The 16,419-nt window shown below is 50.9% G+C and overlaps 3 protein-coding genes across 5 annotated transcripts in view; 1 reads left to right on the top strand and 2 right to left on the bottom strand.

The window, feature by feature from the left end:
- Positions 1–5,135, bottom strand: part of RFFL (ring finger and FYVE like domain containing E3 ubiquitin protein ligase) — a 29,320-nt gene extending 24,185 nt beyond the window's left edge. Inside the window, exons 1-2 of one of the 2 annotated variants that reach the window (XM_054517005.1) lie at positions 5,072–5,129; positions 1,729–1,812 (exon numbers count right to left, since the gene is read on the bottom strand). The gene's annotated coding sequence lies outside the window, so the exon portion shown is untranslated. Of the gene's footprint in view, positions 1–1,728; positions 1,813–5,071 lie in introns of both variants that reach the window. The other variant, XM_036395300.2, reaches the window with a different exon arrangement.
- A 188-nt stretch (positions 5,136–5,323) lies between these two features.
- LOC129046912 (uncharacterized) lies at positions 5,324–5,719 on the top strand (the record flags this gene model as incomplete). Its single annotated transcript, XM_054517056.1, has 2 exons — positions 5,324–5,410; positions 5,672–5,719. Coding segments are annotated over 2 exons (135 nt in total), but the record flags the coding sequence as incomplete, so codon positions are not given.
- A 1,776-nt stretch (positions 5,720–7,495) lies between these two features.
- Positions 7,496–16,053, bottom strand: RAD51D (RAD51 paralog D). Of its 2 annotated transcripts, XM_036394903.2 has the most exons (11): positions 15,945–16,053; positions 14,899–15,016; positions 14,154–14,215; positions 13,880–13,998; positions 13,577–13,658; positions 13,345–13,479; positions 12,558–12,653; positions 12,284–12,374; positions 11,554–11,624; positions 10,221–10,388; positions 7,496–8,604 (listed from the first exon to the last, which is right to left on the bottom strand). In XM_036394903.2, exons 1-11 carry the CDS (start codon positions 15,984–15,986, stop codon positions 8,521–8,523), a joined length of 1,068 nt encoding a protein of 355 aa, XP_036250796.1. In that variant the 5' UTR covers positions 15,987–16,053; the 3' UTR covers positions 7,496–8,520. The 2 variants fall into 2 exon arrangements, with proteins under 2 accessions (XP_036250796.1, XP_036250795.1); XM_036394902.2 differs by lacking the exon at positions 15,945–16,053 and having other exon boundaries at positions 14,899–15,108.
- Positions 16,054–16,419: the final 366 nt, after the last annotated feature.

Here is a 16,419-nt window from a genome sequence, read left to right as displayed (position 1 = left end):
GAAAAATAAACTGTTTCCAAACTCTCCTGCAATGCTTGTGCAAGGGCCTCAGGACAGGCAGGGATCTGGCCAGCTGTGCCACCAGCCACAGAAGCTGCATTTTAGAACTCTCCCTTCTCTGGAACAATTGGAACTTTCTCCAGGCTGAAGTCTGCACACAGAGCTCAGTGTTTCCCTGCAAGCACACAACAGCTCCATTATTGTTTAACTACCAAAAACCAGCTCCAACAATCTATCAAGCTTGACATTCTATCCATCTCTGCTGCTAGACCAGACTGCTAGGCACATATATAGGAAGAGGTTTATGGATTCAGTAAGAAAAAAAGTCATTTTGTTAATCTAAACAGAGATTTCTCTTCTTTTAACCATTTATTTGTCATTTTAAAAACCATTCAGGAACAGAGGCCTGTTTTTCCTCAGATTATCAAATTCAAGTGTCTATAAAGAAATCTATTCCAGCAGATGAATAAAAGCTCCTTTTTAAGACACACATAAACCACATTCAAAGGCAATCCCACAGAGGAGGAGTTGCTCACTGCCTCAGAGCTGCAGCACCAGCTGTGCTCCCAGCCTGGCCATGATTATTTAACACCAAACTACAGCAGAGCATGAAGCTGCTGCTTATCCCCCTCCATGCCCAGGGACAGCACTGCTGGCAAGTTTTCCAAGTAGAAAAGCAGCTTTCCATGGCCCAGGCAAAGCCCTGGGAAGCACCAGCACATCCATGGAAGCAAACTTATTAATGCATGATGCAACCCCTTGGAGGATGACCTCAAACACAGGAATTCCTCATCTGAGGGATGTCAGCAAGCCAAGCCCCTGGGGGAAGGACACCTGGCAGCCATCCTCTGGTGCCAGCAGTCATTTTGCTCTGAGCAAGGTATTTTGGCATCAACAAAAAGTAGCATCACATCAGTTTCAGTCTGGAATTCTGTGGGATGCAGTTCTGACTCATCTGGGCAAAAGCCAAAGCAATAAAAACTCAGGCGGTGTGGATTTAGTGATGCCACTTGTGACACTGCAATTTGAAGTCATCCGTGTGTATATATAGAATATACAATGCCCAAAGGAACCATCCTTCTTGCAGCAGAGGTTACCATGCAACAAGCTGCTCCCAAAAGAGAGTATTTTAAATTGAAATTACATTTAATGAGTTTCAAATCTCACTTAACATCAGCCTAAACTAAAAGATTCAAAGCATATGCTCCTTAAGTATATTCTTATAAGCACATCCCACAACCTTCTGAATATAAATAAAAAGGTGGCAGCATTAAAAAAAAGCTGACATTTAATGAATGTTTTAATCTCCACCAAAATAAAATGTGGAAATTCCTATTCTAAGACTATTTGGCAGAGGAGCCAGAGAGCATTAGAGAAAGAAGCCTGGTTAATATTTTTGAGTAAACTGAAAACCTCAAGAGCAATTAATGTGAAGAAGTTGTAGATTTTACAGGCACTGAGAAGAATTAACAGCATCTCAGAGCAACAATTCTTTCTAAAGAAAGTCCCTTATGGGAGCATAAATGGAACAAGCCAGAAAGGCCTTTCAGAGGTTAGAATGAGCCATCTCAGTTCTGAGGAAACCAGCTGAGAAAGAAGGAAAAACCTCATACAAAATCTGAATTCTTGATTTGACTGTCACACTCTTGGTTTCTTAGAGAAGAGGGTAATTTTTCAACCTTGCAATGTTGCTTGAACACTAAATTAATCAACTTGAGAGGCACCTACCAGCAGGGGGTTAGAAACCTTTGCTTGCAGGTGAGTCCTGGTCCTGACATCAGCCCAGCAGTGACAGGATTGGATTGTCCCCACCTGTGAAACAGAGATTCCACTCACTCAGCCCTGCAAAGCATTCCCTGCTCCCTGAACGCCAGCTCAGGGAAGTTCACACTCCCAACCCTGGGTTTTGTAAGGACAGTCCCTGGGAAGGGGAGGGAAGCAGGACGGGAAAGCACAGAGAGGGACTGGCAGGGATAATGACTGGAATCACTCTGGGGAGCAGGAGCCAGGCTGGGGTTTCACAATGGGCAAGCAGGGCAGGGCTGGGGGAACACCTGCACCAGGAAAATCCATGGAAGTTCAGAGCACAAGGCACAGGTAGGGAGAGAGACCTCAGCAGGGCTCTGGCTGCACCAGCTCAGACTCCAGCATCATCCAGGTACAGCTGGGTTATGGCTGCAGTCAGAGCTGGGACAAAAGAACCAATTTCTCTGAACTGCCCAGAGGTCCCCTGTCCCTGCCCAGCAGCAGGTCACACACAGCTGTGTCCAAAAAAGGGCCACATGCACACACTTCCCTGCAGCTCTCATTACCCTGCTGCCCACAGCGTCTTTCATTAAGCACAAGTACTTGGTTCAATGTGTTTTCATATCTTCAGATCAGGACTGGTCAGAAAGTTTAGAGAAGAGATGGAGCCAGGGGATCTTTAATTAGGTGATCCTTAAGGTTTTCCCACTCTAACAGAATAGTGGGTTCTATGGAATCCACTCTGTGGTTCCATATCCTATGAAAACCCACTGGAAAGGACAGGAAAGTAGCCTAATCCTAATTAAACACCATTTTTTGCTACAGTAAAACCAACCCAGCCTAGGTGAGGAGAGCATTGCACCCAGGCAGACCTGAGGACACAAACTGCAGCCTGCCCAGCTCCACTGCCCCTCTGAGCAGGACACAGAGCAGGCACACCATGGAAATCTGCTTCCACCCCTCCAGGCAAAAACTGCTTCCAAGTCCACACCACAGGTTTAACAACAGCACTGGCAGCTCAGCTCATGCTCCAGCCTAATTGAAGAGTTTACAATCCCACTTGTTAATGACAACAAGCTGTGGTGCAAAGTTGCACAAGAAGTGAAAATTACACCATGTAACAAACAAACAAAACAACACAAACCCACACTGAAACCAACAGCAGTAAACAGAAAACTGAAGATGTGAAGAAGACAGATTTCAGTCATAAACTCAACTAGTGACCACTAACCTCCCAAAAACTCCCATCTCTGATTCCTTTGTGCTCCCAGTGCAGAGCAGGGCATTCAGCTCCCATTTTAGGAGCCAAATCACATGGTACCTGCCAGTGAGAAAGACTGAGCCTCACTGCAAGCCATCCTACTTTTTCTACTCTACAATTAAACACAACACTTAAGTGAGGACTTCAAAACTATCCCAAATTCAGCAAAAACTTGAGCAATTAAGCATTAGCCCATGAGCACCACTGTCAAGGCAATCAGCCTTTAATTAAAAGCTCAGTGGCTACAGCTGAGTGGATGTGCAGGCACAGAGTGCTGCAGCTGGATAAGCCTGCTCCAGGATTCCCAATGGGAAACACAACAGCCAAAGGTGATTGTGTTGGTTCATTAGATCCAATTGTGCCACCAAAAACAACTGTGGTTACAGAGAAGGACTGTAAGATCCCGCTCTCCATCACTATGGGCACAAAAGAGTTAAGGAAATTCAGTATTTGATGGGTGGAGGTAGAAAAACCAAGGATCTGGAATTGTAGGAAATATTTAAAGCCCATCACAGCTTTCTGTTCTATTCCTCAGCTCTGGAAAAATGAGGGAACAGTGGGAAAACAAAGGATTAAAACTCTTTTTGTTTATACAATCATGTCCATGCCTTAATGATCATCTGTCTCAAAATCTGAGCCTGGAAGTGTTGAAATACAACCCAGAGTGTAAACACAATAAAATGCCCAATAAAACACCACCTTAAAATGCACCCATCACCTCCCATCCTAATGATATGGAGAGCTAAAACAGCTCCTTGGAGATCCACCAAGCTCTTCACCAGCTCCACAGTGAGGTCAGAAAGGAGAGAGAAGTGCCACAGGTCCCCAAACCAACATCTGAGCTTGCATCCTGTGCTCCCCACAGAGGACAGGCTGTGTGTCAGAGAGGAGGAAGTGAGCTCAACTGAAACACACAAATAAACCCCTTCAGCCAATTAAACATTACCCTGAGCACAGCTTAATGCAAGGAGCAGAAAATTAAACCCTTCCTATCTACCTTTAATGCTTGACTGAGCACGCCCAGCTGTCCCTGCAGTGCTGGAAAACACCTGAGTTATTTCTGGAGTGCAGCTGCTTCTTTATCACAGGGTCAAACACTGAGCCTGTCCATCCTCAGCCTTTTCACCTGGGGAGACTCAGGCAGGACTCTGCTCTCACTGCAGAGCTGGCATTTATTAACCTGCAGACACCAAAATACTGCTGAGAAACCCGAGGATGAGTCAATACTTCCCCCACAGGAAACACCTTGACCTGCTTACAAGGAACAAACTGCTCAGAAGGACACTCGGGGACTTTTATGTTCTCAACTTTTGCTTTCTGCAGCAAAGGAAGGACTTGGCTCAGCTTTCACTTTGCAGCACGCCCCCAGTTTTGAGCAGAGAAGGAAATTATTTGGGTCTTTAACACCAAATTAACCTTTGGACATGCTAAAATGCAAAGAGACAATAATGTGAGCAGAGAGCTCTACAGAAGGCTGGTGCTTATCCAGAATTCCTCAGCTCTCATAGCAATTTGAGCAGAACAACCTTCTAAACCCCAGAGGCCCTGTGGGAGCAGAACTCAGAAAGGGAAGAGTTACTCATCACCACTCTTAAACACGAAAAAAGAGGCTGCACCAGAGTCCCACTCCCCCTCATTAGGGAAACCCTGCGAGGGAACCCTTTGACCCCATCACCCCAAAACAAAACCCGGGTGCTGCAGCAGCCCCGTTCCCCCTGCCCTGTGCCCTCTGTCCCCCTACACTCACCAACACCCCACTCCAGAGCCATTACAGCTCCTGGATAACCCTCAGTGACAGCTCCACGGCCTCACGGACCCCACATTTACCTGCGCCCACCCCACCCCATCCATCCTCCTCTACCCTGGCAGCCCCCATTGCCCCACACCCCCAACCCTCACACACACCCCCAAACCCTGCCAGCTTCTCCAAAACCCTCAAACCTGCCAGCCCCCTCTGCACCCCCGAACCTGCCAGCTCCCCCCCACACCCTGTCAGCCCCCTCAGCCCCGCCGAGCCCTCACACCTGGCAGCCCCCGACCCCAGCAGCGCCGCAGCCGCCTCACCTTGCCCCTGAGGAGCCGCGTCCCGGGTGGCGGCGAGGCCGGCGGGCCTGGAACGGGCGGACCCGTGCCGGTGCCTGCGCTCGGCGGCGGCGGCGCTATGGCAACTGCCCGCGGGGCACGGAGCGGCCCCAGGGCAGCCGGGCGGGGCAGCCGCGCCCCCTGGCGGACGGGAGGACTCCGCGGTCCGGGAACCGCGGGTTCGAGACCCGCCTCGGGCAGGTGGAGGAGGAGGAGGAAGAAGAACAAGAAAGAAGGAAAGAAGGAAAGAAGGAAAGAAGGAAAGAAGGAAAGAAGGAAAAGGAGAAGGAAGAAGAAAAAGAAAGAAGAAGGAGAAAGAAGGAGAAAGGAGAAGGAAGAAGTAGAAGGAAAAGAAAGGAGAAGGAAGAAGTAGAAGGAAAAGAAAGGAGAAGGAAGAAGTAGAAGGAAAAGAAAGGAGAAGGAAGAAGTAGAAGAAAAAGAAAGGAGAAGGAAGAAGTAGAAGGAGAAGGAAGAAGTAGAAGAAAAAGAAAGAAGAAGAAGGAGAAAGAAGGAGAAGGAAGAAGTAGAAGAAAAAGAAAGGAGAAGGAAGAAGTAGAAGGAGAAGGAAGAAGTAGAAGAAAAAGAAAGAAGAAGAAGGAAGAAGTAGAAGAAAAAGAAAGGAGAAGGAGAAAGAAAGAAAAAGAAAGAAGGAGGGAAAGAAGGAGGGAAAGAAAGAAGGAAAGAAAGAAGGAAAGAAAGAACACTGTGGGGTTCCTGTGTGCTGGGGGAGTCCCTTGGGTGCACACAGGAAGGGAGAATACACCGAGAGATCACAGAATCAGTCGGCATGGAAAACATCCCATAATCACCTTTTCTTCCTCCCAATGTCCAACCTGAGCCTCCCTTGGCACAGCTTGAGACTCCTGTCCTCTTATACTGAGATACAGACTCACAGAGACATGGACACACAGCCCATACACACACACATGCACACATGCACACAATTCATGTAAACACACATTTATATGTGTATTTTATATACAAATATATATATATGTTTTTATATGTGTATTTTATATACAAATATATATTTTTATATGTATAAAAATATGTACAAAAGGACAAATAAGCCCTTAGTGCCAAAAGGCATCTCTGCTGCTCAGAGTGAGAGGTGCCCTGCCTGTCCTGGGATGGGATTCCCTGCCCTGCTCCAAGCCTTTCCAGAGGTTTTCCAGCTGTTTTGGGCATTGGGAAGAGGCAGAGAAAAATAATATCCTGAGTTATGAGTTATATATATCTATAGAACTCATATATATATATATATATATATATATATATATAATACATATATATATATATTTTTATATATATATTATAATATATATATATACTCATTATATATATATATATATATAATGAGTTCTGCATTACAGAGCTGCAGGAGGGCCTGTCTGAGCATGCAGGGGAAAGGCTGAATGAGGATATTTAGGTCAGAAACTCCTTTAAGCCTGATTTTACTATGCAAATTTAGGGCAAATGAGCTTGAGCAGGAAGTCAGGTTTTTCCAGGTGGGGTAAGAGAGTCTCTGAACTCTCCTGCCGTCCCCACACTGTGAAACAGCCAGCAGCCACAGCGACACCTCCCCTGCAGCAACACAGCCAGAAATTCAGGACACCCCTGTGTGACAGCACACCCCTGTGACCCCACAGCACACCTGGGAGCAGAAGAGCTTCCACACAAAACCCAGCCTGGCCCCAAATGTTTCCCAAAAGGGAAAAAACTCCCACAGCTGCCATTAGCTGGATGCCAAGGAGAGAAAATCCCCCCCCAGTCAGAATTATCCCAATGAAAGCTCTGAAGGAGCCCAGAGCTCACCCCATCACCTTTCCTGGCAGACTGGCACTGTCCCTGCTGAGTCACCTCCCTGTGACTCCCTGGGCAAGGCTGGAATTCCTCCTGTCATTTCTCAGGGATCACAGGGAGGATGCACACGTGGTTGGTCTCATGCTGACTCTAACGAGGGCTCAGAGCATTTTGTTCCTCTCCTCATCCTGCTGGTTAGGGGAAGGAAACATCTGGAAAGCCCTCTTGGTTCAAATATAACCCCAGAGGTTTCTATTTGGGTTCTTCCCTGCTCCACACTCCCCTACAAGAGCTTTGCTTCCCCTGCAGAACCTCAGGCAGAGAGATAAATTAGGAATTAAAATGTGTGGGCACCACCCCTTCATCCACAGCTCCAAGAGAGGAGCTGGCAAGGAATTAACTAACGAGAAATTAGCTAATAAGGTAAATTTCTGCTTGTAAGTTCCAGCCACGTCAGCACAGGTCTCCAGCAGACAGGAACACCATCCTCTTCCTCCTCACCCCAACAACCAGGCTGCAATCCCTACAGCCAAACCTCCCCTCCTGAGCCTGGAGAGCCCAGAAATGCAAATAAATACACAACTTTTAAAAGTATTCAGTAAAAAAAAAATATGTATTTAATGTGCCAAGCACAGCCTTAGAGTGCTCCAGCAGCTGTGGTGCTGTGTGATTAGTTTAATGAGCATGCCCTAATTAGTCCCAGCCCCCAAATTCTCCATCAGCTGCCTTGAAGTGCAAACCATGGCTCAGCTCACCTGCCAAGGAGGTCTCCTAAACTGAGGGCATCTGAGACATCTGGGATCAAGAGGAAACTCCACATCCAAGCCTCCCCTCTCCTTAGGAGGTTGCCAAGAGCACACAAGAGCAGCTGGAAAGCACTGGAGCAGGGCAAGATTATTTTAAACATCACCACATGCAATTGAATAGGTCCTTGAGCATCCAGCAGGGCCAGCTGGTGCCAGCCAGGACCCATCTGCCTCAGCTGAGCCAGATCAGAACCTCCATCAGTTATCAGCAAAACTTTGCACAGCCCAGCTGTGCCCCAAAAACACCAGCAGGTCCCCACAGGGCCTGGTGTTCCTCTGGGGAGAAGGGAAGATCAAGCATCTCATTAAATCCCTGCTCATCAGCAGCCCAGGCCTGCTCAACATTTTAATTAAGTTCAGAGCAGCTGTCATTAACTGAATTCCAGCTCTCAACAACCACAGCAATGTGCAACAGCTTTTTTTTTTTCCTTTTATTTCTGAACCAAGCCCACTGTGGGCCCAAGGCTGATCAGAACTCCAGAGGGCAGGGAGCCATGGGGGAGCAGAACCAGGACAGGGAGTTGTGGGGTGTGCAGGGACAAGGCAGCTGATCCCAAACACCACCTGAGCACTCTGGGGGGTGAAGAGAAGCCTGCAGCAAGGACAGGACCTGTCCTGCTGCCCTCCCAGCCCAGCCACTGCAGGCACAGAGGTCTCCAGGGAACCCCACATTCAGTTTTTCCACGGGGCAGAAGAACAAGAGATTTTTCTTGTTGGTCTTTCCCAGGCTTGCAGGACTCTCAGCCAGCTTGTAAAACCTTCAGTGCTTGCCTGCTTTGGTGCAGCTCTCTTGAACCTTGTGGCATTTGCTGCTCCAGCCCATCAGAGCCCCTGTGTGGGTGTCACCAGGCTCGGTTCCAACACGTCACCATTCCCAATGTCCAGCTCCACCTGGATCCCTGTTGGCTGCAAGGAGGAGCAGAGCAAAGCTTATCCTCACACTGCTGGACTCTTCATCACTCCATCTCCTGTCTCAGAGCCAAAAGTCCCAGTTAATCCCCCCCCAAGGATTGCCTGCTGCTGGTACCCCTGTTTTAACTGGGTCTGCTGAATGCAGAGGTACAAATAGACAATGCAATTTAGCAAAGAAAGAACATCTTGCTCTGAGACATCCTCAGACACACCATCATTTAGCACAGCCAGGATGCATTTCACTGCCTAGAACACCACCATACCCAAATCTGTTTGGATCAAGCAGCAGAGCAGGCTCAGAGCCAGGAGGCTCAGGCAGTGCTGATGTAGGAATGTGCCCCTTGTTGATGGAGTGAGCAAATTATCCTCTGTCTCCTTAAAAAGGAAAAAAGCCCAGAAGTTTCTCTCCTCAATTAGGTAAAAAGACACCTCATAGGACCTTGGGGAGTTCACCTCAAACTTAAGGATAGCCAATTGGACAAGAGGCAAAAAGCCCCACCTAAGCAATTTACTAGAAAAAGAAGAGAACAAAGGAACAAATCACTTTTGTGGGTGCTTTACCAGGAGCAAGAACCTCTTGCCCCGGCTTGTGTTTTCTCTGTAAAAAGCTTTGTTATTTTGCCTTTTATTAACACTTTTCTGTTTTCAGCACTGCCAGAGAAGCCATCCTGCTGATTTTATGCCATCTGAGGTGGCTGAGCTATCTCGGGTGTGGTACAGATCTCCAAGAGCTGATAAGACCTGGCTGGAGGAGACCCCTCTATCATGCTGCCTGTGCACAGGCAGGCCTCAAGATGAAGTCAGCTTTGAAGGTGTCAGAGCCATTTCCACAGGACCCTGACTGCCCACACACCATCAGGAGAGTGAGACCAACAGCAGGAACACAGTGACCTGGATTGGAAGTGCTGCCATGTGCCATTCACATTCTCTGGAAAAATCCCTTCACCCAGGGTTTTTTCTCCTGGGAAGCTGAGAAGCCTCAGAGAAAAGGTAAACAATTCTTATCTCATTTGCTTCTCCTGTGTTGTGCTCACATGTGGAATGTGTTTGGAGATTGTTTACCCACAGCTGATTGTTCCATTGCATTCTGCTGGGAGTTGTTTTCACTCTTTGGCCAATCAGGGCCAAGCTGTGTCAGGACTCTGGAGAGAGTCACCAGTTTTCATTATTATCTTTTAGCCTTCTCTAAGTATCCTGTTCTTTAGTTTAGTATTCTTTAATATAATAGACTATAATAAAGTAATAAATCAGCCTTCTGATAAGATGGAGTCAGATTCATCATTCTTGCCTTTGTTGGCACATCCCCTGCAAATCCAATAGTGCCACTCATTTATCCTGCTTAGAAACTGAGCAACCAGAGGCTGCTGGCAGCAGATGCTCTGCTCTGCTCTTCTGCAGCATCCAGCCAGGCTGCACAGGCTGCTGTCCCACTGCCAGGCTGGATCCTGCCCCAGCCCACAGAGCCAGGGCCAATCCCAGACGATGGATGGATGGATGGATGGATGGATGGATGGATGGATGGATGGATGGATGGATGGATGGATGGATGGATTCATGGATGGATTCATGGATGGATGGATGGATGGATGGATGGATGGAGGCAGCCTCACCTGCCGGGGTGACTTTGCCAGGGAAGCTGCCCGTTGTGTGCTGGATCTCTCCCAGGGGCCTCCTTTGCTCTCCAGCAGCACGCGGGTGCTGGGCACGAAACTCCAGGAGCGGCCAAGGGCTGGCTTCAGTGGGCCACTGCTGCTGTCCCTTGTCACCTGGTTGGTCACCTGCAGCACAAACATGTAGGAAAGACATTTTTGTGCTGTTCTTGTGAGCCAGTGAAGGCTTCCTGAAGATAAGGAAAGCCTGGTATCTCTCTCAAGGAAGGTACCAAGGCTATCACCATAATAAGAAGAAAGAGAGAAAATAGAAAGATCTGGACTTTGGTTGGCTCACAGAGTGATGTGGCTCCTTTTCACCTATTGAGAGTTTTGTTTCTTTTTCATGACCAATGGGCAGTGTATGTGTTTGTTAAGCAAATGTAAATATCCTGTAAAACTACAAAGGCAAGATGTTGCTTTAATAAATGAGCCTACACAGGGTTCTGATGGAGTCCTGGTGCTTGCCCTGTGTCACACTCCATAGTGACACAAACACACTCAGCAGTGCCTGGGACAGCAGTGCCACCCCGTGTAGTGACACACTGCAGGTCACCAGGGAATCCTGGCCAGGCTGCTTCTTCTAGGAAGATTTTTCCTTCTCCTTCAGCTCCTCTGCCACCCCCTCTGAGCACAGCCCAGGTAATTGCCCAGAGCAGTGCTCAGGGAGTTCTCTCATATCTGCAGGCTGCATCACTCCTGGTGCTGAAGTCACCACAAGGTTTAACTTGGGGCCTCCAAATGTCCTTCCACACCCTGTCCTTGTCGTTTGACCAGAATGAAAGGCAGATGGGGTGTCTTGACACCTTCCAGTGCCAGGCTCAGCAGACCACCATCTTCTGGAGTGGCCTTCCCTGCTCAGACACATTAATTGTGGTCCCACCCACCTGTCTGGTGCAATGGCCAAGAGCTGTGCAAGGCTAGAGCAGGGCCCTTGGCAGCTCCTCTGGGATGATGCAATGCCCTGCAGCTCCTGCAAGGTGACCAAGAGGTTACCCAGGAAGCTGGCCAGCCCCTTAAATGAATGGTGTGGTATCAAAAATAAACACAAGCAGCCTTTCAACCTGCCTGGACTTAACTCAGCCTGGCTCAACCCAGGGAACGGCTGAGGACAGCAAGAGCAGGAGGCAGCAGATCAGCCCAGCTCCTGTCCCGTGCTTGGAACAAGAGATCTGCAGGCAGCAGAGATGGCAGGGAGCAGGGCACTGGGGGGTTCAGGCCTCTGGCTCCAGAGCCTCCCCGTGGCTCCTTGCCACACACCAGCACAGGAAGGACAAAGCACAGCAACACTCACCACAACAGCAAGGCTGAACTCCCTGGCCAGGGTCTTCAGCTCCCTGGAGAGCTGCATCATGAGGGCCAGACCTGGAGCAGGACAAAGCATTTGGCAGTCAGGGATCAGCCCCCAAAGTGCACCCTGAAGCAGCTGACATCTGGATTTGCATCAGCACTGGATTCAGGGCCAGCACTTGTGTTTATGGACACCTTACTGGACCATTCCCCATCCTTTCCTATCTTAGAAGAAGGTCAAAAATCCTACAAAAGCATCAGGAGCTCCAGACAAAGCAGGCCTGGTTGATTTAGCAGGCACAGGACCCATCTCTCCAGCTCACAGCTGCATTTCCTGCAGCCCTCAGCTGTGAGGGGACCTCCTGTGACAGCACTGGCTGCCACCCAGCTGTGCAAGACCCTCTGGGAGGTGTTTGAGAGGGCTCCTTGGCATCCTCACTTCTGATTTATGGTCTTTTCTGGGAGAAGAGGAGCCTGGGCCTCAGAGGAGCTCTGCAAACTGTGCCATGATGTATTTCTGACACTGCAAGAGAAGTTTTAATTTATGGGCAAAGAGTCCAGTGCCTCCCCTGGGTGGGTTTCAGACCACTGCCATGAGCATGCATGGCCACAGCCAGCTGGAGTGTTTGCTGCCAACACTGCAAGCACTCCCCTTTTATCCAGTCCCAAGGGAAAAACTGGGAACAGTCACATCCACATCTGTCCTGCCCCAGCCCCATTCCAGCACAGCTCACCCTCTGACTGCCTGCCACCCAGCAGAGGGGAAATCACAGCTGACACCGAGTCCAGCACCACCACCTTGAGAGGTCCCGTGGAGCTCAGCACCTGCAAGGAGGCACCGGGTGCAACGTGGAGTCACAAATCCAGCACTTCTGGAGGCTGTGAGCTGCACAGGGGCTCCAACAGCCCCAGGATGAGGCAGTCTGGAGTCTCCTGTCAGGCACACAAGCCCTGCTGCCCTCCCTGCAGCTCTGGGGAGGGCAGAGGGGCCCCAGGGCTCACTCCTACCTGCTGGGAGAGGCGATCCCTCAGCTCCTGCAAGGCTCTCAGCACCTCGTAGATGTTGAACACACGTTGTACCTGCACCCTCTGCAGAGCCTCCAGCTGCAGCACAAAAACAGCCTCAGTTTCCCCAGGATTTGTCCTATTCCTCCTGTCCCAGGATTTATCCTATTCCTCCTGCCCCAGGATTTATCCTATTCCTCCTGCCCCAGGATTTATCCTATTCCTTCTGCCCCAGGATTTGTCCTATTCCTTCTGCCCCAGGATTCATCCTATTCCTCCTGCTCCAGGATTTGTCCTATTCCTCCTGCCCCAGGATTTATCCTGTTCCTCCTGCTCCAGGATTTATCCTATTCCTCCTGCTCCAGGATTTGTCCTATTCCTCCTGCCCCAGGATTTGTCCTATTCCTCCTGCCCCAGGACTTGTCCTATTCCTCCTGCCCCAGCTGCCACCAGCTCTCTGCACTCACACCATGCCACAGACCCTTATTCTTCCACATTTGCCTCCACCCCATTAATACTACTGCCCCCATTTCACTGAGGGAAAAGCAACATGGATTGAGCTCAGGGAGCAAAGTCCTGGAAGTCCTGGAAGCCCCTCCCTTCTCCCAAGAAAAATAACAAAGAGCAGAATCTGTCCTGAGCATGGCACCCACCAGGCCATGGAAGGAAAGGTTTGGACGCAAAAAAGCCCATGAGGACAAAGGCAGAGCTGTAAAGACAAACCATCTCTGGGGTTTCTGGCAGGCAAATGAGCAAAATGAGTTTCACAGCAAGCTCCAGGGGAACTTGCCTGCTCTTCCTCATCCTCTGTCCGGGCTTGGAGCATCTGGTACAGACGTGAGGCAGTGAAACCTCCCGTGGAGTCGAGAAACAGGACGTGCTGCTTGAGCCCCAGGGACACACTGGCTGCAATGCCCAGGCACACCTGGGGGCACAGGGACAGGGGGTCAGCCAGCCCTCACATGTCCCTCTGTGGGACATCTTCACCCTATGTCCTCTCCCCTGTCCTCCACCCCACTCACCTGTGTTTTCCCAGTGCCTGGTGCTCCCATGAGCTCCATCACTTCCCCTGTGTACAGCCCTGAGTCCAGCAGCTGGTCCAGGCTGTGGGATGGACACAAGGTGGGATTATCAACACCCCTTCAGCCAGAATGGCACCAGGAGGCAGCAGTCCCCAGATATTTGTCCTCAAAGTCCCCTTCCCAAATGCACACAAGTGCATGGGGATGGTTTGGAGAATGAAATTCACAGCTTGTGCTGGCAACCACAGCCTTGTGCAGCAAACCCAGCCCCAGGCAGAGCTGGTGGGTGGGAGAGGTCCCCACCTTGGGCTGCCAGTGGGCAGGATGGCAGTGGAGCTCTTGAGCTCCTCGTAGAGGTCAGCTCCGTTGGCAGGGAAGGCAGAGAACTGGGCCAGGAGCACACGTCTGACTGCAACCAGCGCCTGGGGGCAGAGGCACGTCTGGAAATGGGACTGATAACAGCCCAACTGCTGCAGAAGGGCCCCAGACCTTCCCAGGACCAAGCCCATCCTTGTCCATGAGCCAAACAGCTCTGAGCTCCCTGGCTAAACCAGGAGTTAGGAGTAGAACCTTTTACCTTGTAAGACAGGGAACACTTTTGGGCAACATCCTCCAGGTCTGACGACACAAAGTCCACCACTGCAAATAACACAAGGGACAAGAGGTTGGAAGCCAAACATGGTCAGACCACAAACATCAGAAGACAATCAGCTTAGACAAAACCTGCACCAGCAAGCAAAGTGGCTGTGCCCTCTGGGGACTTGTGGGATTGTGCAGGGACAAGGCAGCTGATCCCGAAAAGCTGATCCTCTGTCAACACTGTGAGTGGAGGAGTTTGTCCTCTGAGATTCCCCATCACTCATCACAGAACAAATTTGTTCTTGCAAAACAGAGTAGAGAGAAAAGCTGGTAAAAATTTTCCCTGTTTTGCTCAAGAGCTGCCCAGCACCTTTTCCTTCCCTTCTTTTTCCTTCCTTTCTAAGGGCAGGAGGTGCCCAGGGAGCAGCATTCCAAGAAGTTGGGCATTTTTCAGAGGGAAGACTGTACAAACCCTCCTGAAATACCATAAAAAAGCCAGAATTTATCAATCCTCAATGAGCCTCTGCAAGGATCTCCTACCACTGTCCTTACACTCTCCTGCTCCTTTGGAGAAGCCCTTACTCACAGCACCCATCCAGGAGGACCCAGAAGAAATCCAGCAAGGAGGACACAGAAAGATATTCCACCACCACCACCCTCCCAGGATGTGGGATGACACAGGTCCACCAAATGCTCGGGGGATGATGTTCCCCGAGCCGAGCCCCCGATGCCACCCCTGTTACCCGTCCTGATGCCACTGTCCCTGAGAAGCTGGATCATGTCTTCAGTGAGGCCAGGGCAGAGCCCAGCCCGCAGGACCACCATCTCCACAGGGAGGGAGGGAGGGAGAAGAGCAGAGACCTGCAGAGGAGATGGCAGAGTGGGATTCACAGAATCATTAAGGCTGGAAAAGACATCCAAGATCATCAAGTCCAACCCTCAACCCTGCACTGCCAGGCCCAACACTGAGCCACGGATGGCGCCTGCCCCGAAGCCGGGGAGAAGCCACCCAAGCTGTGTTTGGGATGGGTGGGTAATTAATTCTTTGGGGACAAACAGCCCAAAATCCTGCACGGGGGCATCGCTGCGCTGGGGATGGGGGAGCACAGCGGGCGGGGGGACTCCCTCCCGGGGCAAGGGGACCCTGCATCCCGAGCCACCTCCACCAGAGCCGCACGACGGTCACCCACCGCCCGGGCTCCCCGCAGCCCTGCCCGCTCCCTTCCTGCTTCCTGCCGCCGGCGGAAGGGCCGGGGCCGCTCCTCTTCCCCGGCCCGGCTGTCCCGCACCGCTGGGGTTTCCTTTCCCCGTTCCGGCTGTCCCATCCCTCTCCGGTTCCTCATCCCCGTCCCGGCTGTCCCATCCCACTCCGGTTCCTCATCCCCGGCCCGGCTGTCCCATCCCGCTGGAGTTTGCTTTCCCCGTTCCGGCTGCCCCATCCCACCCCGGTTCCCCACATCCCCGGCCCGGCTGTCCCATCCCACTCCGGTTCCCATCCCCTTTTCCCCGTCCCGGCTGTCCCATCCCACTCCGGTTTCCCATCCCCGTTCCGGCTGTCCCATCCCACTCCGGTTTCCCATCCCCGTTCCGGCTGTCCCATCCCACTCCGGTTCTCCATCCCCGTTCCGGCTGTCCCATCCCGCTGGGGTTCCCCATCCCCGTTCCGGCTGTCCCGTCCCACTCCGGTTTCCCATCCCCGTCCCGGCTGTCCCATCGCGCTCCGGTTCCCGTCCCCAGCCGCTCGCCGGGATCAGCAGAGCGCTAAAGTCCCTTCCCACCCAAACCATACTGGATCTGTGACATTCCCAGGATTGGCTTTGTCCAGCCTCATCAGCCAGTGCTGCTCGCTGGGACATTAGGAAGCACAAAGGGCTGGGGGGCTTTGCTGCCCTGCAGGTGTGGGGAGCTGTGTGTCCCTCCCTGGCTGCCTTGGAGGCTTGAATTTCTCTTGGGAAAGCTATTTTTGGGGATATTTGTTGTTATGTTTTTCTTTCCAGCCTGAAGAGGGCTCTCGGTACTCGCTGCTGAGCCTGCCCTGCACTCTCAGCAGCAGCACTCACCGCCCTTTGATTTTGTGACTCAGTTTACCTGCAGTGCTGGCGCTTGTGACAATGGAGCCGTACTCTGGCTGACGTGAGAAAGGCAGTGCTGTAGCCCACGAGCACTGATATTTCAGCCAGCTGAGCCTTGCCCAGTACCTAAAGCCATGTTGGAAGGAGTTTCTGGTGTGTTAATCCAAATGAATGCTGGAAAAGCCGCTGCAC

Source organism: Molothrus ater, chromosome 21 (assembly GCF_012460135.2).
Source record: "Molothrus ater isolate BHLD 08-10-18 breed brown headed cowbird chromosome 21, BPBGC_Mater_1.1, whole genome shotgun sequence".
NCBI classification, from domain to species: domain Eukaryota; kingdom Metazoa; phylum Chordata; class Aves; order Passeriformes; family Icteridae; genus Molothrus; species Molothrus ater.
This window is presented reverse-complemented; position numbering and strand designations above follow the sequence as displayed.